The sequence below is a fragment of the Zonotrichia leucophrys genome, chromosome Z, assembly GCF_028769735.1.
Source record: "Zonotrichia leucophrys gambelii isolate GWCS_2022_RI chromosome Z, RI_Zleu_2.0, whole genome shotgun sequence".
Classification (NCBI taxonomy): domain Eukaryota; kingdom Metazoa; phylum Chordata; class Aves; order Passeriformes; family Passerellidae; genus Zonotrichia; species Zonotrichia leucophrys.
The window spans coordinates 9,951,897-9,975,079 of NC_088200.1; the positions used below are offsets into that span (position 1 = coordinate 9,951,897).

Below are 23,183 nucleotides of genomic sequence, written 5' to 3' on the forward strand. Positions count from 1 at the left end.
GCTTTGGTGTCATTCCCTTATCCCCACGGAAGGATGGTGGGAGCACCATGAGGTTCAGAAGCTCAGCTCCCTCATGACATGGTCATCACTTGAAGGGGCAAGGAAACTTTTTGTAGTGGACAGGCCAGCTCGCAAATCTTAGGGGAAAAAAATTACTTTCAGCATCACCCCTGAATAAGGCCAGTAATAGGATGCTGGCACTACCTCCCTCAGATTCCGGGTCCAAGCAGGGATTCCAGTCCCCTACGGCATGGCAGAAATTAAGGGACAGAATCCTGTTTCCACCTTCCCCTTTGTGCTCCTGACAGGGATGTGACAAAGCTGCAACAAAGGCAGGAGGCCACAGTCATGTCTGCCCTGCTTGGGATCAGGAATTAGGGAGGAAACTTTTGACAAGAGCAGCTGGACACTGGACATTATCCAGCACCACTGTAGCACATCACACAAGGAAATGGCTTTGGCATGTAGGGAAAAATCCAAGGAATTTCAGAACCAGGTAACTTGTTTGCTCAGTGCACCGGTATCAGACTGATTCAGCTGCACAGAGGGGTGAGGCCAGCACATATGCAACTATCAGTGAAAATGCAGGAAATTCTGCATTTAATATTGACTAACTTCACAAAATACCCTGACCGACACAAAATATCCTTTTAGTCACAGCTTTACAGTCTATGGGATGGAAGGGCAACTCCTTGATTTAGGGAATGATGTTTATTTGCATGAAATGTTCTTTCATATCATCATTAAAAGTGAGGGGGTTTGTAAAGGAAAAGAACTTAATTATTGCAATCATTATTAATTCCTGAAGTCTTTTAGCTGGGTCAGGTGCTTTGATAAACACAGCTACGTGAAAGAGGAAGTAATGACTGGTTTTCCCTATAAGCAGAGTGCAAAACAGGCTTTTACTAAAGGCTGATGGAGACAGTCTGGTTTCAGCCATGCTCCTGGGAAGAAGAAACACCTCATTTAACAGAAGTGGTGGGGAATCAGTCCTAGATAAGGCAGATCATTCGCTCTGCAGGCATCTGTTGGTAGGAGGCTCCTGGACACAGGAAGAAGGGACAGCAAAAGCAGTTGTGCAACCCAGTATTGCATAGAAAGGAAAAAATCAAGCACCCAAATGCTGGACCAAAAATCTCCCAGCACCAGGCAAGAAGGCATGGGCCAGGGACTGGCAGCACAGAGGCAGCAGGGTGGACATGCCATCTGTGCAGCTATGGCTGGCTCTGTGCTGATGCTGCATGGCCATGGGCACCACAAAGTGAGGCCAGCACCATGGCCTGGGAAGGTTTCACTTCTTTTTGTCATCGCAGTGATGTGCTGCCCTGTGGCATCACTTCTCTGCGTTCATGGGTGTCACACCAGCCACCGCCTGCCCTGCTCCTGGCCAGCCACAGACTCCAGGATGGCCTGTGGGAACCTTCTCCTTTATAACACCCCAGCTTGGGGACAGTGACCATTAGCATCCGGCCAAATGTGGTAAAGTGGCATTTTTGATACATTCCTGGAAATAGAGATGAAGGAACAGATACACCAGAATCACAGACCCTATTCAGATTGTATTCAGTGATGCTAACAGGGAGCAGGAGAGCAGCAAAGCTGTAAAAAAAAAAAAAAGAGAAATGAAATGCAACTTTTTAGGTAGAACCATGTTTCAAGTTCCTCATTTTCCTGTGCCCTAAGGCTTTCACAATTGAGAGAAGTAAAAATTTTCTAGTACTTCTCAAGTCTTGGTGGATAAATGAAGTCACATGTACTAATCCATTTACAGGTAAGTTCATTGTGTCTTCTTGCTTTTGTATTCCTCTTTAGTTAGCTACTGACTGTGGCAATTTAGATTTCAATTAAAGATATTAAAGACTAATCTTACATGAGCCAGGCTGCTTGGAGGTTTGACCCCAGCTCAGGCCATGTGTTGGAGAAGTCAGGACAGACAGGGAGATGGATAAGAGGGAGTCAGTGAAAGAGAGGAGAGGAGCTGGGCTGGCCCAGCACTGGTGACAGCAGGGGGAGCGGAAAGGCAGAGGAAATAATGACTGAAAATATCTTCTTCCTTTTCACCATGCAGCCCTGGGGGGAGAAGCCAGGCTCCAGCTGTGGACAGATATGCTGAACCAAGCTTGAGGGGACACCATCCTACAGCTTCCCATCCATCTCCTTCCCAACCTGCTGGTTTTATGCCTTGCAGTTTCACTACACAACAGCAGAGACTCTGCAGCATCCCTCAGCATCATGGCTGTGTGCAGGGGAGAAGGATAGGGAAAAAAGGGTCCCAAGGCAAATGGAAAACTGGTATACCACAAAGCTCCTCCTGTTACCCTCCAGCCCAGGAAAGAGTCCACGTGCCCAGAGGGCCGGCTGCGAGCCAGCCACTCTGGCCTTTCCCACAGGATGAGTCAGCAGAAGCTTGGGCTTATCCCTCCTCACGAGGTTCTTGCTCGCTTGCACCCTCGCAGCGTGGCACCCAGAGAAGGAAACTGAAAGCAAATGCAGCGGCTTCTGGGGCACAAACCTGGGCACGAGGGAAATGCCCTCTGCACCACTGGCATAGGAGGGCAAATGCCCTCCTTCCCCTCACACAAAACCCCACCTGGCCCTTCCAGGCAGCACACTGTCCCAGCAGGAAATGGTGAGGCTTGCCAGGCCTGGCACAAGGCGCAGGTGAGTGCCATGGGTACAGCAGGGAAAGGTCAGGAGTGCCCTGTGCCATGTGGGAGCGCTGCTGCAAGTGCCCAACCCAGCAGGCAAACACAGAGCAGTGCACACGGGCCTGCAGCGCAGATATAAACACTCCAACTCACCAGGCCCTTCCTCCAGCTCAGCCTTCCCCACAGCCACCAGCTGACGTGTCCGTGTGCTGCCAAGCAGCGTAACCACTTTGGGCACCTCCGGCATTCCACACATCAGGGCAGCTGACAAGAGAACTTTCTGGGCTGGCTCACCTTTCCATGAGGAAGGCTGGCTTCGGCCTGCTGTGCAGTGACTGTGTCTAAGAGAGGCTCACTTGGTGCAAACCTCCCCAGTTTGGAGGCTGCGTCTCCACCTCCCACTATGAGCTCCACTTCACTCCATCCACAGAGTGTCTCCAGCCCAGCCTGTTCCACCAGCTCACTGTGGCTTTGAAGGGAATTTTATCCTCAGAGTAGGTGGGAAACTAGAGGAAATTCCAGGTTAGGCCTAGCTTTATAAAATCATTCCCTAGACATACAATCCATTCCACTACAGCCAAGGATCTGGGCATGAGGTACAGTTTATAGGCAGCATGCTCCAGGGACTGCTGCTTTGATGGAAACTCCACATTTTCCTGGAACAGGGGCAGGAAAAAACAAGATAGCGAATCAAGTTTTATAAAACATCTCATACCACTCCTTAAATGCTTGAGTCCTCTTCACACAGAAGGGGCAGTTTTCAAGAGGGTACTATTTTCGTTCTAGCTTAGATGCACACCTGGATAGCATTTACATAGTCTTTGACTGCTCTCCCTGACATACTCGTCCCTCTGTGATGCCAATTCCAACTGTGGACCAGACAGACTCTGGCATAACAAATTAAATATCTAGAGGAGTACTAAGGATACAATTTATTTTCAAAATCACTAAAAACCCAAGAAAACAGTTAATGCCAATACAGATTGACATAGAAGGGACAGAAATCAAAAAATGTACAATCTATTTCATGTTATTGCACTGACTTTTTTATAATATACAAGGCATATTAAACAGTTTTAATTAAAAGAAGTTTTATTTATATAAATAAAAGTGTAAATATACAATATTATACAATAAGTGTATCAGACTAACACACAAAATCTACCTACAGTGGGATCCCCATTTCTCTCATGAGCTAGTCTACTCTTCATCAATATTTTCACTTGTACATTTACATAACCTAAACATAGAAACAGGTAAACATTCCCATCTGGGAACACTTCCTTCAGAATTTGACAAGAACCACTGCAGAACACTTATCAGGGTTAATTTTAAGTGAGGGTCATTAGGAAATATTAATCACTTAACAGTTTCTTAATATTTATCTGTCCTTCTATTATTTTTTTAGCGAGAAAATGATCAAATGTTTTTCCCTCCCTAATCTCAGAGCTTTCAATACAGATGCAGTCCCTAGAGAAGCTGTAAAGAGCTTCCAGGTACAAAAGGTTGCAGAATATGCAATAGCAGTCTCTCACTGCTCTCATATCCATGATGTGCCCCTTCAGCTGCCCCAGGCCTGGATGCACCAAAGCCCTAAACCTTCTCCATCTAGGAGCAAAATCCCCTTGTCTGGAATGCCTTCAGCTCCCTGGTGAAGAAGTGCATAATTTCATCTTGATTTTTTGGTCTTCTAGGATGCAGCTGCCAAGTCTCTGCTCTCCTAGAGTTTGGCCAACACTCCAGCAGGGTGAAGGATCACCATGGGGACTGATATGCAAACAGCAAGGCCAAAAATGGTTGTGATCCTACTGAATACTGATGAACTAATGCAACGTCCTCCATCATTTTAGTGCAACCAGGCTCTCAGAAAAAGAACATTTACTTTGCCAGGTGTGTAACCAAAAATTTACTACATCTGCTTGGTCTAACCATCTTGTCTGCAATAAAGCAGACACACATACTGCATAAATCCTGGAGCTTTTTCAGGGCATGTCACCCCAAGAGAGATGTCAGGAAATGCTACTGTAATCATACCAACATCAGTGAAGATGTTGTTCTTCCACAAGGAAAAAAAAAAGGTATTTTCAGGAACAGAAACAATCAGGGTTAAATACAATTCTTCTGCTTGCTCTAATGTTAGTAGAGAAGTGTTATCTTTCTACCCATAGTAACTATTATCAGATTTAAAACATTAAACCTATCTTTTAAATTATAGCTACTACTGAATCACACACAAAAATCCCCATTTCTGTTTGCTGTTACTCAGCCAACACTTATCTACGTGCATGTAAAATAAAATACTGAACAGTATCTGATTACTGAAAAAAAAGCCTTCTAAATCACTCACAATGAACAGTACCTGCAAATAAGCATCTGAAAATACCACCACGTATCATCTTAAGACACCTCAAATTAACTTTAATTTACAAAATGAAAACTACCTTTGAGCTCACACTGGTTTAGGAGTGAGGGAGACATATGCCTCCCAGCGATGGAACCTTCGGAATTCTAGACTGTGGACTGAAAAAAATGCCATTGCCTAAAACACAACTGTGATTTACCACATTAAAGTAGCAAAAAGTCAGTACTGCACTGCACGTATTATACGTATACAGGTATGCATTCACTACGCTGCATTAAATACCACATGCATTTAATGTATCTATTATACACTCTATTACAGTCGGATTTTGGTCATTCCTGAACAAGGCCTCACCATTCAGCTGTCCCTGCTGAATTGTCTTCTCCCTGTTTTTCAGCAAATATGCAGGGGTAACCTCTTCTATCCCATCACAGGCCTGGAATCTGTGTGGTCCTCCAGCCCTAAGAGCTGCATCCTCCTGAAGCCTCTTGCACCACGGAGGTGACTGGAGGCGTGGACCAGTCCCGACAGCGTGGCTGAGCTTTGGGTTCACAGGGGACCCAACTCCACAGGCATCTCACAGCACTGAACCTGAATTAGTTTCAGCAGAAATCCTGCAGGCAAAGGAGCTGTAGGACTACATACAGTATTGCCTTTCCTGTAACCAAAAGCTGCATCTCTCCCAGGATTCACATGCTAATACGTCACTGAAAAAGAATTAAACCTATTTATTCATTTTTAGGCAAACATTGCACAGCTTTTCTATTCATCTGGTCTCAGGTTGACTTGCAGAACTGAATTTTCTTCTGCTCATCATGAGCTGAAGTGTAATGAAGCTGTCAAAGAGATGAACCCAAGCGAGTGCTCCACTAACCTGGAAGCAATTGCTTCAAGCACTGCTGAATAAATGTAAATAAACTGAACTACAGTATGATCTTGGGGAAGGGCCAAGTGACAAGCCCAGACCTTTTTCTAACAGCTACGCAGTGTTTTGGCTCACTGAAAACAGAGGCAGCACTTCAGACTTGGACTGGTTCCAGGCCGAGGACTCTTCACCCTGGGGATGTTGGCTGCAGCAGTCTCCAGCCTAATGTGATGTACAACCTGAGCACTGTGGAACAAACAACTTGTTCTCAGCTGATAAGGACACTGGCCCATTTCCTCCTGTATGCATTTTATGTTGTTTAGCTATCCCAGATGTAGGAAGAGAAATAACAGAGTCTAATCTCTTGCACCCATACACTCTCTTCCCAGCACAGCAGACTAAGCAGCATGGCCCACTACTGATACCTCTTCTGTGAGTAGAGGTGAGAAAATCCAAACTAAGCTCCTGTAGCATTGCAACCCTTTCTCTTTTGCTGTGCCCAACACCGTGGTTTCTCCCATCTACATAAACAGTTTTCAGTTTCACCACCCAGAACCCTCAGTATCAGCCCAGTCCTGACGCAGTTGGGTGTACTTGCATCATCCACACACATATCCTCAACCCATTCTCACACAAGCAAAAATAAATACTGGACAGGAGAAAACAAAGAAGGACCAATTAAAAGCCACCACAAATATGGCCAGCTCAGATTTAATCTGTTATAATCCCCATTTTTAGATCACCACTTTTCAGCTTGGGTCTTTCAAGTTGGGCAGCCTTAAACCTCTTGAAGATAAACAAAAGCAGCCCAACTTGCAGACGTTCTTAGCGGTCACTGAAGCCTGTGGGATCTGTAAGTGCTCAGCACCTGAAATTATCCCCCTTTTAAAAATATATATATTTTAAAGGTGCCTAACATTAGAAGCCTAAATTTGCAAATTCAGACCCCAGCTTTTTATCGCCCCCATTTTATTCATAACTAACAACTCAGTATACACCTTGGTGGACAATCGCCTATTATATGGACATGATTTTCTTACAGATTTCTACCGCATTAACACCAAGTGCCTTCAGATACAATTTGCACCTAGAAGTAGATTCAGTTGTGGTGGATGCTGAGTTAGTTCATTAATTTTAAGAGGATTTTTCAGCTTTGCAATAAAATGCTTGTATTTTAGGCATACAAGTTGTGCAAAATTATACTCTTTTGTCATGCACTTTTAGCAAAACTGCACTTAGAAGAATAAAGTGAGATTGTTCCAGACATTCTCTTATTACAACAAAAAAAAGGACCAGACCCTAAGGAAGTGTCCTCAAGTCTTATTACAGCTAAGTGATATAGTACAGTCTAAAACCCACCCTTGTCAACAGGATGGCAACCAACAAGTTCTACTACCAACACTCTGCAAGATACTAAAAATATCAGGGACAGGCACAGTGTTATTTATCTCAGTCAAAATACTTTAAATCAAACCCAGGAGAGGTCTTGAAGTTCCAATAAAACTGCCACATAATACAAAATTGTCTCTAACTTTTGGCTTCCTTCATCCCCAATCATTAGGTGAGATCTTTGAAGCTCATCACACGCTTGCTCAGTGGTTCTCCAAGGCTCTTAGCACCTCTCTGTAAAGCATTAAGACACTTCTGTGTGGCTTTATAAACAAAGACAGCTTTTAGACAGTTATAAATGGTTTGTCTTAGCAAGTGTGATTAGACGGAGTGCTTCCATCATACTGCAGTTCTGTGTTTTCTGATTAGCAATTGAACAGGCCCCTCTGGCACAGATTTAATGATGTTCCAGGCATCGTAATGCATGAGCCCAATTAATGACTTCCCACTAACAGCAAGAATTTCATCTCCAGTTTCTATGTTTCCAGATTGCTCCGCAGCACCACCTAGAAGCAAAAGTGGGGAAAAGTCAGTGTTAAAAGAAAAAGAAGTGAGCCCACAAAAATCTGCTTTCCACTATGATGAAATAAACAATTTTTTCCAACTTCATTCAATTTCAATACAAGTCAATAATGTTCACGCCAGCTCTAGCAAGCTACTTCATGCTGCATCCCACAGAAAAGGTTATTTTAACCAAGATAAAGTCTTGTTCTCAGAAAAGATGTCTGATTTTCAAAGAAACAACATAAGTGTATGAAATATGCTGAATGTTGTCACTGTAGTTGTAAGAAAACCTGGTTGATAAAACAACCATGAAGGTTATATGTGGCATGGATGCACTTTCTCAGCTTTAACAGGATAACAGGCAAATAATGCAGCAGACTGTAAAACTTGGGATGAACAAACCAAACCCTGATAGCAAACTTTGGACAAACACCACTCACAGAAAGCTTCTAGAGAGAGGCATACCCTTCACTGCTGATGGAAGTATGCTTTCTGTAATGATAATTACACTAGCATGAGCCATCACAGGGAGGGGAAAAGGACTGTGTGTAAGGATGTAAATGAATGAGCTCAAAAACTAAACATGCCCTTTACCCTAAGAAGCACTTTCTAGAGAGGGGAAAAACACACACACACACAAACTGATAAGTAATTCAGTAAATACATGTTTGACTTTTTTATCTTGATGAGGGAATAAATCACTGAAAAGTAATTCTGTAAAAATGCTGTGCACATGTAGTTTCATCTGGAGTTTCAGCCACCTTCAGAAAGGGCCTTGTTTTTCACTAAACTGACACGTGACATATGAAAGTCACAGCATAGTTCTGGGATTTGTTTTCTTTCTATGTATGGTTCATGTAAGTTTAACTACCTGCTGACAAACAAAGCACCCACGACTGGCAGTTTTTGACTACAAATATCCCATATTCTTAGCAAAACCTAATAATAACACTTAAAAAGAAAACAAAAATACAGAAATATGGTAAAATTCATAACTGGGCATAATGCAGGGTGGTGCTTCAGTACCATGCTGATTATATACACTATGCATTTCTTAGAAAAGAGAACTGGATAAGGCATGAATGTCTCAGACCACTGTATAGATGATTGCTGCTGTAGTTTCATGTCTAGAATAGTGGACAGACCCACACTTAGCAAAGCAGATTGCTCCACATTTACTAGCAGATGCAATCCCTAGCCATTCCCAGGAGTATTTTTCTTTTAATGACCACTTTGGCCTAGTAAGTGGCAATAAATGAGAGCCACAAAACCCACTCTTGCTACAAAAAAGTGCTGAGCATAGTAATTGAAATGTCTGTACAATGCACAGACAAAAGGAAAACTGGGATAACATCCACTGCGTGCATGTAGTACCTTTAAATATCCTTTTTACAAGCAAGGGCTTATCTCCAGCAATGGAAGCTTTTCCACCATCAAGACTGAATCCCAAACCAGCAGAGGTTTTCAATAATTCAACGCAGATGACATCATTCATGTCCAGGTTTGGATCTGCAATTGAACAAGCACAGTATCTTGTTATGCAGATAACAGTAAATAGCAAGTTGTGTTTGGTTGGTTTTTGCTTTTGGTGCCGTGACAGGACAATTGAGAGTTCAGTTAGTCAGAACTAGGAGATGCCACCAAGTTTCTCAGAAGGGAATGTACTCTGTTGTAGCTGTGAATGGGAGACAGTACAAAATGCGTTTACACACAGGGACATTTTCATTTTACATGTTCAACAAAAACCTGCCAAGGCATCTTTTTGTTGGCAAAATTATAGCTAGCAAATTTAGCAAATACTCTAAATATCAACAAAACAATGGAAAAATTACAAAAATAGGGAGTGGAGAGCATTTCTTTTTCTTTCATTTGCTTCCTTTGCTTATTTAATGAACTATATCTTTTTAAGTAACAGGAATGAATGAAATGTTTAATTAAGCAAACGTTACATTCTCTTAAGCAAAAATCTGTAATCACTTACTAGGGAGAAAAATTGTTTCTTGTCTCCTATCTATGTATTTAATTATAATTAACTGTAGTTGTACCATGCCTCCTACATAGCAGATATTTCTGAAGTGAAATATTGCTGTAGCTGACTTAAAACAAGATTTTGCTTAGGAGGAAATAAATCTGCAGTTTTGGAAAACGGGATCCTCTTTGCCTTGTGTAAATGTAATAATTATGTAGTCTGTGTTATCACAAATTACTGCTACTGTTATCTTGGACAACTTTAAACGTTATCTAAAACATCTGGTGATGTCCTTCACCTGGAAGGGTGGAAAGACTTTCTGAATAACCCAACACTATTTTGTTTATGCGATAATGTTGCCCCCTAGTGCCTGGACTCAGCAGATATTCTGGATTTGTCAGGGTGCAGGATGTAGGGAGTTTAGGGCAGAGAGGGATTCTGAAGTAATTACACAGATTATATCCATGGGAGCAATTCCAGAAAGGCTGATCCATTAATTAACAGAGTGCTTTTTTTTCCTCTTTTTTTTTTTTTTTTTTTTAATAAGCTGTGTTACAAAGTCGCATCATAAAACCCAGTGTAAGCACAAAACAAAAGAAACTGCTACAGAAAAAAAATCCCCGTGAGAACAGTAATGATTACATCCAACAGATTAAAAAGAACTGAGTTGCAGCTCCGTGTCCTTGTTTTGGGGAGGACAGAGCTGAGTGCCTGGTGCTGCCCTGGAGGGCCCCTGGTCATGCCCTGCTCCCAAGCAGCACCATCCAGAGAGGTGCTGAAGGGGTTTGGGTCTTAAATCTCAAAAAAATTTCAGAGGTCTCTTCCTAACACCCCAGGTGCAGCCTTTACACCAAATGCTGTCTTGTTCCCAAACAGGAACCTAATATTCCACTAATACATTTCCACTTAAATAATTTGTCCCTACTTTCCTATGAGATGGCTGACTTCAATAGGCTTCCATTTACTGCAACATAAAAATATTTTTTCTGTGTTTCTAGTAGAAACAGTATGAGATCTGCTTTTACAAAGAACAAGCTCAGTCCCTACGTTAAATCAATGGCAGGGCATGGGACTTTCTTTTTAACATTTTTTAAAATTATTTCTGGTTGTTTTCTGTCTTGCATTGACTATTGTTATTACTTAAAAGGATTTTATCCTGGATTGGAAGAATGTGTGGAACCACTTATTTAAGTAGAAATTGGATTCAGCCCTAAATTAGGTCTTCCAAGTTTGTGCCTTGTTACAATAATTAAAAAAAAGACCAACACAAACAACCAAATCCCAAACTGTATTTAGGTTCCAAAGAGAACAAATAAAATTTAAAGGTAATTTCATTTTCTCCCTTCAATCACATAAGGCACAGACGCTCTTAATTTAAAACACATTGACATTTTTGCCTTCAGTCTGCTCTGCAAAGGAATCCTTCCAACTATTCTTGGACAAAGATCATACCTGTTCCTATTTCCATGGAAACATCCTTTCCAGACCCCACACATTTTCTGCCAGTAGCTGATATCTCAAGTCTGGAGGAATTGTTTGTTTTGTCTTTTTCCTTCTGGATGACAATGACTGCATATTTGTACAGCCTTGCCTGATGAAGAGTATTCAGGACATCCCCATGGACTGAGCTTGCCAGAGATTTGCCATTGATTGACAGAACAAGATCTCCTCGATGGATAGTCCCTTCTTGAGATGCCACTCCCTTTGAAAACACTCTGTGGACCTACAAGAAATTTTAACAAAGATGTTTTAATCTCAAGCACACACAGCATTCTACAGGACACACTGAACAGAGACACTCTACCAAAACTTGCAGCCAGAGCCCACTACATGGTTACCAAGGACACAGCATTTGCTCCAGTGAACACCCTCAAAGTGACTAGACAGATCTCCATTTGGGGATGGGGGAATTCAGAGATGCTGTTACTGAATGGTCATTTCTAAGACAAAGATGACCAAAACTAGCTAGGGAATGTAATATCACAAATCACTTATGATTTCACTAAACTCCTCACAGGCCTTCAGTTAACATATTTCAAGTGACACAGAGGTTAAATCCATGTCCCTGCCACAGCAACCCCTAAGAACACTGTGGTGCGCAACACCCACTCCCCCAGTTCCCACTGGCTGGGACATGCATCCTGTGCTGTTTTTAAATGCACATTTCTAAACATCTGTGCACAGAAAGGCTCTGACTTACTGCAGCTGTACAAGTATTTAATTGTTTGCCTCAAAATGGCTGATCAAATATCATGCAAATAGATGGAAAGGGATGATTTAGCGGCTTGAAATGCATTTTTCTTGAGAAAAAAATACTCCATTCAGGGTGTATTAAACTTTGAGAAAACTTCCATCAAGTTTAGATGTGCATCATTTACAAAAAAGAAGAGCCTAAAAGACTCAAGACCCAGTATTTAAGGACTTGCCTATTAGGCACTCTAATTTTAGCAGCCAGAATATGGTTTCCCATGGAGACAGTACTAGGTCTGCCAAGCAAATGTTCAAGGCAGCAAATCTGTGGACACATTTCTGCATTATCTTTAGGAATTTATCCTAATACCCAGATGAGCAGCAAGCCATCAGAAGCCTTTTGGCTCCTGTTCCATCTCCTTGCAGGGCCATGCTGAGATGGGCACCTGCTACAACCCCACAGATCCAATGAGAAAAATTTCCAGCCAGTCTAAGCCAGCATCCAAAGCTGGAATAACAGCCTCAATAACAGATGAAGGCATGCAAATGCAAGTGGAATACAGGGGTCATGTCCAAAAATCTGCTGCCTTCCCTCAGTTGCTCACCTCCTCAGTACCTTGAAGCTCACTAGGCATTTCCATTTCTTCACCCAAGTGTGGATATAACAGCCCATCTAAGCAGCTCAGCCCCCTTAAATCTAGCTAGGACCTAGAATCTCAGTAGGTTAAGAACATGATTAAAATCCCTTTACACCCTCTGAACAAAAAAGCATCAAGAAAGAGCATCATTTGGTCCCATGGCTAACAGAATTCAGGAAAAGGACGTCATCAGTTCCTTGGTCTGAGAGAGCTCAAGATCTTATTTTTTAGGTAGAGTCACAGTCTCTAAGGACTAAGGTAAGGAATTCTCTAAGGAACTCTCTTGGGGGGAGCCTTCCTCTTGCTCAGAGCTGCCACTGTTTGGGTCAGTGACAGGGAACAACTTCTATAGTGAGAGAAGTAGAGGCCTGCACTCTAGACTTTGACCATATTCTAACTTAATGACACTTTAATATAAAATACATTTATTTATATAGGTCATGTCTAAATGCAAAACCCAGAAGATTCCTGCAAGGGCTTCTTAAGGCCTCAAAACTGAGGACATACCCTTCTTCTAACCTTAGCATTTAATGATCTCTCTCTTTCAGGGCAGAATTTAAATGTATATTTTGTGTTAAAAAAGCCATCACAGAGGACATGAGTTTTCTTGGATTTTTCTGTCTCACTGATCTGTTTTTGAACAGTCACTTTTTACATACCAGTATCTTAATAGGACACTATCTTTGGTTCAGAATGCTGCTTAAGACTTAAAAAACCCCTAACCAGGCAACAACCCTCATTTACTGACCACCCACACGTCTTACTAACTCAAAACAAACTTGTGACGCGAAATCCATAATGTTTGCTGAGGTCTGCAACAATTAGTCTTGTGATCTGAAAAATCCTTCAAAATCTTTGCTGCACAAGAGTTTCCTTTCAAGGGCTGGAAATTAAAGTCTCCCCTAAAAGGCTGTGTGCACTGCAGCTGCATGCAGAATTTTATTTACATGAATACATAGGATTTAGATCTAGCCCACCCCATCCAGTAACAGATTTTTAAAGCCTGAAAGCATAATTGTTATCCATCTCCAATAATAAAAATTACACTTCCCAGACACTCTGATTTCAGTAGCAGATGGTAAACTGCTGCTTCTGAGAGACACTGTGAATGACTTGCAGTGAGTCTTGATAAATGAGCACTTGATCTAATCACCAGCCTACTTTAAAGTGAGCTTTGAAGAAAAATGACTTGCAGCCATCACTTACTGTGACTGATTTCTGTTCCAAGTCTATTCCTCCAGCAACACTAAATCCCAGGCCAGCTCCTTCTTCTTTGTGCAAGACTACAAAGTATGTGTCCTCTTTGCTCTAGCAGAAAAATGGAGGAAGGGGAAGAAGAAACACAAAACCAAAGATTAAGACCAAGTACCCACATAAATGACAAATTCCCAGTACCCACAAATTATGGCAGGTGGAAAGAGACAACTCAAGGAATCAAAACTGAGATATTAAATGCATTTCCCTTCATGTTACAGATGAAGCAGCCATCTAGGAGAACTTAGGTGACAAGAAAGGTTTCTTCAGTCAGTCCAAGGCTAGCAAACAAAGTCAAAATTAGGTAGTGAAATGGCATTAAACCTTGGGCAACCTAATTTTTACAGGCGGTAGTCAGTTTTGCATTGTTCACCATTTTGCAGTCAAAATTCAGTATTTCCATACACCTTTCTGGACCAAGCACCGTACTCTTCAGTGTATTATAAACACTTTTGTTATCCAATTTCATCTTCTTTGAAGCAGAAACATAGATGCAATGCAGGGCAGTTGCATCACCCCCTTCTCAGTAAGGTTGGACAATCCTGCAAGGGGAAGAGGCTACACTACTGAAGCTTGGGAAGGTCAGACAGGACAGCAGAAAAAACTGTTTCTCTTGGGAGATGAAAGTAAGGAGCCTGTTAGTGACCTAAACATGACTGAGCTGTGCTGTTGTAGAAATGGGAGCATCCTGCACAGGAAAAAGATTGGCGCAGGTTTGCATCCAACAAGTCTGACACTGCCACAGAGATCACATTTTGTGGTGTAAGGGGACCTATAGAAAGGAATTTGGTGGAGCAGGCACATAGTACTTATTTGTGGGGTAGAGCATCAGATGTGGGAAGTAGAAAGCAGGTTTCTCAGCTTTTCCCCAGGATCCCATCTAACACCAGTTATTTCCAGAAATTGCCAATACTCAAAGTAATGACAAATCATTAGAATCCAATCTCTTAATCTATTTAGTGTTAAATGACATATTTAGTTCACTAAACATATTAATTCAGCATTTGCCTTTTGTTTGAGACAGCACAAGGAGCCACAGATCATTAGATTTTGTGGTGAAACAACAGTCAAATTCTTGGTCTCACAGCATGTTTCTCTGCCACATAGAGTCTGTGCAAGATTTCCTACACTAGAGGCATTCCTGCAATGTCAGAAACTGATGTCATCCTGCTCCACATCACTGATCCATCAGCATTCAAGGAGAGAGGAGCAGTGAGGGCAGAATATCTTTGTCCACAGTGTTTTGTAAATGCTAAGACCTGGCTCACCTGTACTCAAGTGAGAACAGCGTTATGTCTGGCTAGAAATAATAAAATCTGTTAAGTAACTAGACTAGCCCCTTTCCAAACAATGGAAACACACATATCTTTGACTGTTAAGTACTGCAGAAATCCTTTTTCTTCAAGAGATCAGGCTCTTCCCAACCCAAGATATCTCAACTTAATTTATTTATACTGGTGAAGGAAGGGAATAAAGTCAGAAGTTCAGATGTTAAAGGAGTTATCCAAGGATCAGATGTGTTGGACCAGTCAACAACACAGTCTGGATATGGCTTCCCATTCCCAAGGTGCATTCCCTCCTTCTCCAGCCCTCAAAGCTGCTCCTTGCCAGCAGACAGAATATTGGGCAGAGACCTGGCTGTGGATGCTTACTGCTTTACTTGGATACACAAAGGACACACCAGGCCTCCAGTAATCACCTCTGTTTAGACTCTTAGCCAAAGATACCAGTCACAGAGACCTAAATAAAATTACTGTTTTTAAATTAATACTAGTAGCATTTATTAAATGCTAGTAACAGTAAATTCAGTACTGTTTAATGCAAAGAATGGTGACAAAATCTTCCTAGAGAAGCTCTCAGTCCAAATCAGGCAGTCCATCTCATTTTTCAGCAACTGGATGAAGAACTGTTCTATTGTACATTCAAAATCCACAATTTGAATAGCATAAAATTTTCCAGAGAATGTGCCACACTGGGCTTAAATATGGATAAGAAACTATGCAGACAAGGAGTGCATTCCAAAAAGCATTCAGCTTTATAAATATTTGAGCTCTCAGGCTTTGAAAAGTGGCATAAATAAATAACCTCTCCAAAAAAACATGCAAAATACTTTAGAGAACACTTAATTACCTCTGTCCAGTTGTGCAATCCAACTAATTTTATCAGTAAACCTAGCTAGCCCTCTTGGCTCACCAAACTTTTGAGACTTGCATTCTTTAGCTATGCTGTCCCCTGGAAGGAGATAAAGCTGGATATTTTGGGGAGGTCCTTTTCCCCCCAGCATATTCTATGTTTGAAATTGCAATCTTTGTGAACAAAACTCAAGAACACTCTAGATGCAGCTCAGCCAGCAGTTATGCAGACCAGATGGCAATTTCCCTTCCAGCACCGTCATTATTTTATCAACTTCTGTTCTGATTTAAAAAGGATGTGGATGTATCCCACAAACAGAAACACCAAAAGCAGGGAAGTAATGCTCTGGCAGGCACTTCACTTCGGAAGCCTTCTTCAAACACCTACATAATGAAGCAGGTTATCTTGATACAAAAACCAGTTTCCACAAGAGAACAAGAAAGGTCACAGAAGTCTCTTATAAACCCTTCAGCAGCCGCATTCTGGTGTTCAACTTCAGCATTGAACAAAATAAATTCAATTTCTTGATTGTAGCTTCTAGCAAAAGGCACCAGACACAAAGAAGAGCAGATTCAGTTTCCCCTGCACATTGAGTCTGACCGAGACGGCTGGTGGAAAGCTAAATTCTGATATGCAGTTACTGGGGAGCCCAGATGGAGGAACACTTTTCCACTTAAAATAGGTCTATTTATTGTGACTCACAACTGCTTTTGAACTTCCTTATACAAAAAGCCATTCAAAATTATCATAGGTTTATAGCACGCACTTAAAAACAGCATTGGTAAAATTAACCTGCCTGTCATGTGCCTACTGGAGGAGCCCTGAAACAGTTTGGAAAAGATTTTATCTGCCTTTAAGAAAACCCTCATAAATCCACCAATAACCCAGTTTTATCTTGTGGTTTTTACCTTTACTTGTGCTTTGACTTCTTGGAGCATAGCAGCAACATCACATTTTGGTACTACCACTGACAAAACAGATTGCAGTTTTTGCTGGTCCAGGCTTGAGATGAGCAGCTGATCCAAGCTAAAATAAACATAAAAAGACAGAAGAGCTCTATATTTCTCAATTTTGTAGAGATACATTTCATGTATACAGTATAGGCTTTATTAGGGTAAATGGCAAAGAAGGAATCTCGAAAACTGGTAAGAAATGGTGTATGCTGGGAGAATAGGAAGGGGCAGAGAAGATTATTTAAGAATAACTCTGAAAGTCAGTCCCTGTTCTGTTCCCCTCATCTTTCCTTAATGGTTTTAACAACAGACATTAACAGGAGACAGCTACATCTGAAGACTACTTGTTGGCAGGACAACAAGCTCGCTTGTCACCACAGGCTGTGCTGGCAGGCAGTGCTGTGCAGCCTCCTCTCCACCACTACTGCTGTGCTGTAACATGGCCAAAAACTGACCAAAACCAGCTAGAGGGGCCACAGAAAAGGAGCCCTGCCATTCCAGGATAAAATGTTTAATTCTGTACTGAAGCCAATACACACCAGCATGGCACTCCAAGGCATCAAGGTCATGAATGGCAGCCTCAGACTGAGGGGACAGCAGGCTGAAACGAGCTTTGGGGCAGATCTGTGGCACAGCGGAAGTTTTGCCTTTGGCAGGGATGAAACAATAACAGCAAAGCTGACACCAACCTGATAGACCAGCTGTTTCCCCCATCCAGAGATCTGCCATGGGGCATGTCATCATCTGAGGCAGAACCCGGCGTCCCTGAGCCACTGTCCCGGGGGCTGCAGGCTCTCATTCCCATCCCACCCAGCTCCGCTGGGCTGCAGCGGGCTGCTGGAGCTGCCCCGCTCTGGGCAGGTGTGCCAAGGACTCTACGGGGCGTGATTTCCAGCTCTGTCTTGAAGCAGGTGGGCTGTGGGGGCTCCGAGAAGCCCTCTCCACACAGCTTGTCCAGGTCAGGCATGCTGAGGGCTCTCAGCTCCCGCAGCCTGGAGCGGGACAGCAGAGGCCGCCCCAGGCCCCGGCTGCGGCGCACCGGCGAGGCCGAGCTGGGGAAGGTGGCCATGTCTGCCCCAGCGCCGTCCTCCTCGCTTCTCTGGGGCTTTCCATCCCCTTTGCCACCCTCGGTCACACACACAGGCTCTGTGCCAAGGGAAGACTTGGCCACGGTGCTGGCTGGGCTGGGACTGCCACAGTAGGAGCTCAAGCTGCGCCGCAGTGCCCATGGTGAGTCAGCGGAGCTGGATGTGGTGGCCAAGCCACCACACGACCTCCTGGCAAGGGGCAACCTTGCAGCCGAGCATATATCAATGGCCTTCACAAAGGGCCGGTCAAAATTTGCCAGGTTTTCAAATGATTTGATCCTCTGTTTGACAGAGAAGGATGAAATCGGCTCATGGGGCCAGTTCAGCTCATAGTAATAGTAATTTCGCCTGAAGCTCCTCAGTTTATCAGCAGTGGGGTAGCTATTGTCACTGGCTGAGGGGGATGTGTCATGAACCTTCTGGACACTTTTGGACGTGTAAGCCTGCTCCTTTCCACTCTGGCTGTTAGGCAGATTCAGGTGAACCATCTTTAACATGCCTGTTGCTGCCTGTGGGTATTTCTCCTCTGCAGTTTGGCCCTGAGGGCCTTGCACAGGGTGAAGCTCTGTAACATGGCAGTCCTCCCTCAAGTGACCTGATAACTGGGATGGCATCGAGTAGGTCCTTGTCACAGGTTTTGACAAGCCACAGAGACGTCTGTCTCCAGCAGTATGTCCTCTTGAGAAATACTGCATGGTCCCCATCTCCTCAGTCAGCCGAGGCACTTCTGCATTCACCTCTTCTGCTTTCTCCAGCAATGGCAGCCGCAAAAATGATGCTGGTGAGGATGAGGCAGAGGAGGAGGAGGAAGGGGATGAGGAGGAGGAAAGCTTCACCTCAATGAAAGTGCGTTGGATCTCCTGCCCTTCCAGCTGCTCCTGCTGAACTGAGGGGGACCCTAATGAAGAAGAGCAGACTCCAGCAGCCATTCCTACGTTTTGCAGATCTAATTGCCTAAGGTCATCTGCACTATGGATGCTTTTGATTGTGTTCAGGTCTCCTCTGGGGTTATCAGTCCTCCCTTTTACATATTCAGCTTTTGGTATCCCCTGAGGAGGTGAAGTGACTATGGACTGACTATCTCTGGCTCTGAACTCATCCACCTTAGCATCCTTACCCTGACACACCACAGCCTGCATGGAAACTTGCTTCTCTTTTGGCTTTCCCCATGATAGCTCCCCACAGCCACATTTCACTTCACCACTCATGGTTGGACTGCTGCTGCCATTCAGGAGAGGCAGAAGTGAATCTTCAGAAATTACCAGAGATGATTTATTTTCTAGCTCTGATTTCAGAGTCTTTGAGGCTGCTGAAATGCTCTTTCCAGGATCTGAGTTTGTAGGTGAGTTACGGGACAATGGTGCTTTCTTTCCCAGGAGTTTGGGGGATAGTTGTGGAGAAACACAAGCCCTTTTTTGATCAGCTCCATTGACTTTGGCAGGAGTAGTGCCAGAAGAATCTGAATTTGTCTTTGCTTTGCTTTTGATGGTGAACCCTTTTAGCTTTGGTCCTGCTTTAGATTTCTGATTATTTAAAAGGGTGTCCATTATACTTTTTTGTGCCATTGTCTTAGACTCCTGACAGGATTTTTTCTGTGAGGATGGGCTGTGCGGTACTGCAGCTCCTTTGCAGTGATTTGTGCCTGAGCTTTGGACTTTTCCATTTGAAGTCCTTCCTGAAGTCACAGAGTTAATTTTCTCATTTTTTCCTGGCAATTCATGAATTGCATTAGCCTTTGGATCTTTAGATCTAGTGGGAAAGGGTGACCTGAGTGATATTCCTCTTGTTGATGATGCATTCACATGATTGCTGTCTGTTTTAGACATGGTGGACAAACTGTTGGGTTCTTTCTTCACCGAGCAATAATCAACAGCATGATTACAGTCATCAACTGCCATTTCACTTTCAGATTTGGATCTCTGCTCATCATGACATCCTTCCTTCTCAAACAAGCTGTTCTCCAAGACATTGACATTTCTAGCAGAGCAAAAGCTTGTCTTTTTGCAGTGCAGAGATCCTTTCTCTTCAATGGATTCACAGCATTTCTTATGTTCATTACTGTTCCCCAAATCTATCTGTTCTTCTGTACGTAAGGCACCATTGTTACAGAAAGAGTAAACTTCAGGGATACTGACTGAATTCTTTAGGATGTCTTCTTCTGGCAGGAGAACTGAGGAAGGAGAACACAGGGATGCAGAGGACACATCTGGACACTGTGAAGGACATGGAGTGGGACCACCATGATCTTCCAAACCTAGTTTGTTGATGCTTGTCTCCAATGACCCACACATTGCACAGCCCTCACTCTGCAAAGCTTTGCCACTGTAAGTGTGCAGCAGGGACAGTGAGGATGAGCTTGTTCCAGAGGTGCAACGCTGTTCCTGTGCAGGCTTCTGCAGCTCATCATTCATGCAACAAATCTCAATTTGCTCCTCATCTGACTCGGTTACAGTAGAGCCTGTGGGGGCATTAGCAGCAGCACATTGCCCAAGCAACACCTCACTAGCACTGTCAAAGGCTTCTGTGACAGACTCTGCATCCGAGTGAGAATCCTCTGCAGCCCCATACATCGACTTTGGAAATGGGTCACTTCTCTTCCTTTCCAGAGAGTTTGCGGCAGGCAACTCATCCTCATTTAAACTGCTAAAATTCCTAGAATAGTTATTTAAAGAGTTTTTATTCACAGTAAAAAGTTTGCCTGTGTTGATGGAGTCCAACGCAGACAGCCCCAAAACCCCTTGTGCACTAGCTCCACAATTCACAGTTTTTTCCAGCAGCTCCTCCTTGGGCGCTCGTGGCTCAGAGCCGGGGCAGCCTTCGTCAGTGCCACAGCAGCACATGGTGGTGTACTCGTCCCGGAGGGGACTCTCTGCACGCGACGGGGTGCGCGAGGCCCTGCCCTCGGGGGCACCCATCTGGCTGAGCAGGTCATCGATGTCGGTGACAGGGATGGCAGCGCAGTCCTCCTCACGGGCGGCCCTCGGGCTGCCTCTGTGCACGTCCCTGCTCGGGGCATCGGGCGGCAGTGTTGCTCTCTCCGCCGCGCAGCCGCCGACAGCAGCCTGCAGACCTGCTCTTTCTCGCTTCCCAGAGCTCTGTTCTTCCTCTGCTGCGAGGATGCTGTTGACATTGGCCTGATTTTGAGTGTCTATCCCTGGAGACAGGATGAGGTTTGTAAATCTGCTGACAGCTGCATCACGATTTAAAAAAAAAAAAAAAAGAAAAAAAAGGCAAAATCCTGTCAAATAAATATAAGAAGTGATATAGAAAACACCAGGTTTTATTACAAAAATAGACACCCACACAGACTACATGTTTTCATTTTGATCTGCACTCCTCCTCCTCTGTAATGATGTTTACAACAACTCAAATTAATCATAACCATGTGTATTTGAGTAGTGCACAGAAGGGAGCAATCCACTTATCCAAGGTGAGCAGTCATGATCTGTTTAACTCTCATCTTTGAAATTGCAGCAGTCAAGCAGCCAACTACCAAAGTGTCAGCATGCAGTAAGTCACGCTGAGCAGCACTGCTTCTCATCACTTGTTTCATCTCTGAAGTCTCCAACACAGACCCCAGGGAGCACAGAAAGCCCTGACATAGCAAAGGTGACCAGATAACACAGTGACAGTCTGTGCATAAATAACTTGGCTCTGACCCCTCAGCACTTTTGCAGGTGTTCAATGTGACATGCATGGGTGACGTTATGCACACATTAAGCACATGGGCTTTACTGCATTTCTGGCACAGACCTCTCCTGGCTTCCAGAACACATTTAACCCACTCCTGGGCAGCACACCGAGCTCCCTGTCACTGCTGCACTCTGACACATTCCTGCTCACCCATTTCTCCACATCTTCAGCTTCCAGCACTTCACTCTATGCACCAGATTCCACCTTTCTACACTGCTTCTGAGACATGCATCCCCATACAAGCTGCCTTCCAGAGGCCAGTAACTATGACATGTATGGAGAAGGAGAGGCTATTCAGTGTCAGTGTCCTTTCCCGCTCATTTAAAGATGCCTGCACATCTCTGTACTTCTCACACAAACCTGCAGGATCATCCACATTACTTAACTTAGGAATCCATGTTAAGAAGTACTGATTCCTCCTGGAGTCAACAAGGGATAAACACCTCAGGAGGGCAATCTCAAGCAGGCAGATTAGAATTTGAAGTACTCAGTACTCCCCTGCTTCAGCATGGTGGATTACCACCTTTTTTGCCAGTGGGATAGGACAAGGGGAGGAGTGAAGTGCTTTACAAAGTGCAGCCAATGTGTCCTTGCCCCAGTGCTATTGGTTTGAAAAGCCGCAGCAGTCTAAGGAAACAAGAACAAGATCCTGCCAATCCTGGAATTCCTTAAAGAACAACTGGAAGTCAAACATCTGGAAGCACTTTAGGTTCCCAGGTACACAAAGGTACACAGACAGGATCATAAGCTAGAACAAAGCAAAATATTATGTTCTTCCTGAATTTGAAAAGTATGCTTTTCTTTTTCAAACACTCATTTCCACACCACATAATTTGTACAGCCTGTGGGGACTCATATATTGCTGTAGAAGCATAAATCAGCCCTTAGCAGAAAGCAAGAAGGTATCAAGTATTTCAACTCACACTAGAAAACTTTCTGTAATGAAACATGAAAATAAACGTTTTTGTAAGATTTTAGTTTTCTGTTTCATCTTCCTGCACTTTGGAGAATTCTGACATAATAAAAGGGAAGGAAAGAAGAAAAGAAAGAAAAGAGTGTTTTAGTGTCTTATTGTCCATTCATAAAAACATTACTAGAACTTCAGATTTAAGAGAGACAGATTTGATTATAAGGGGCCTATATATTTAATGAATAGGCACAGCAATAACATGATTTATCAGGACAAGAGTCACTGTCATTTTAGTTACTGGACTGCATCAAATGACTCAGACCTCTGCAAACACTGGCAGGAGGGACCTACTCTATATGGGAACTTTGAATACTTCACACAGGAGTAGGTTTTCTCCCCTTATCATGGTGCCAGAGAGGACTCTGAAGCTTGACTTGGTGATGAAGTGCTTTGCTTGGCTCACCAATGCAGACACAATGTCCCCCCGTCCTCTTCTCTGAATCCATGTGGAAAGCCAGGACAGCAGAAGGTCAGGCCCAGCAGATCCAAGGACGTTTTGTTCACTTGTACCCAGAATAAATGGTACA

General features: G+C 43.5%; 1 protein-coding gene across 8 annotated transcripts in view; it reads right to left on the minus strand.

The window, feature by feature from the left end:
* Positions 1 to 3,728: 3,728 nt before the first annotated feature.
* The window catches only part of PDZD2 (PDZ domain containing 2), a 201,078-nt gene continuing 181,623 nt past the window's right edge, over positions 3,729 to 23,183 (minus strand). For all 8 annotated transcript variants that reach the window (XM_064735299.1, XM_064735302.1, XM_064735301.1 and 5 more), the window contains 6 exons: positions 17,595 to 21,183; positions 16,861 to 16,978; positions 13,772 to 13,873; positions 11,190 to 11,460; positions 9,143 to 9,277; positions 3,729 to 7,770 (listed from right to left, as the gene is read on the minus strand). In XM_064735299.1, coding sequence (XP_064591369.1) covers positions 7,604 to 7,770; positions 9,143 to 9,277; positions 11,190 to 11,460; positions 13,772 to 13,873; positions 16,861 to 16,978; positions 17,595 to 21,183 — 4,382 coding nt within the window. In that variant the 3' untranslated portion in view covers positions 3,729 to 7,603. The remainder of the gene's footprint in view (positions 7,771 to 9,142; positions 9,278 to 11,189; positions 11,461 to 13,771; positions 13,874 to 16,860; positions 16,979 to 17,594; positions 21,184 to 23,183) is intronic.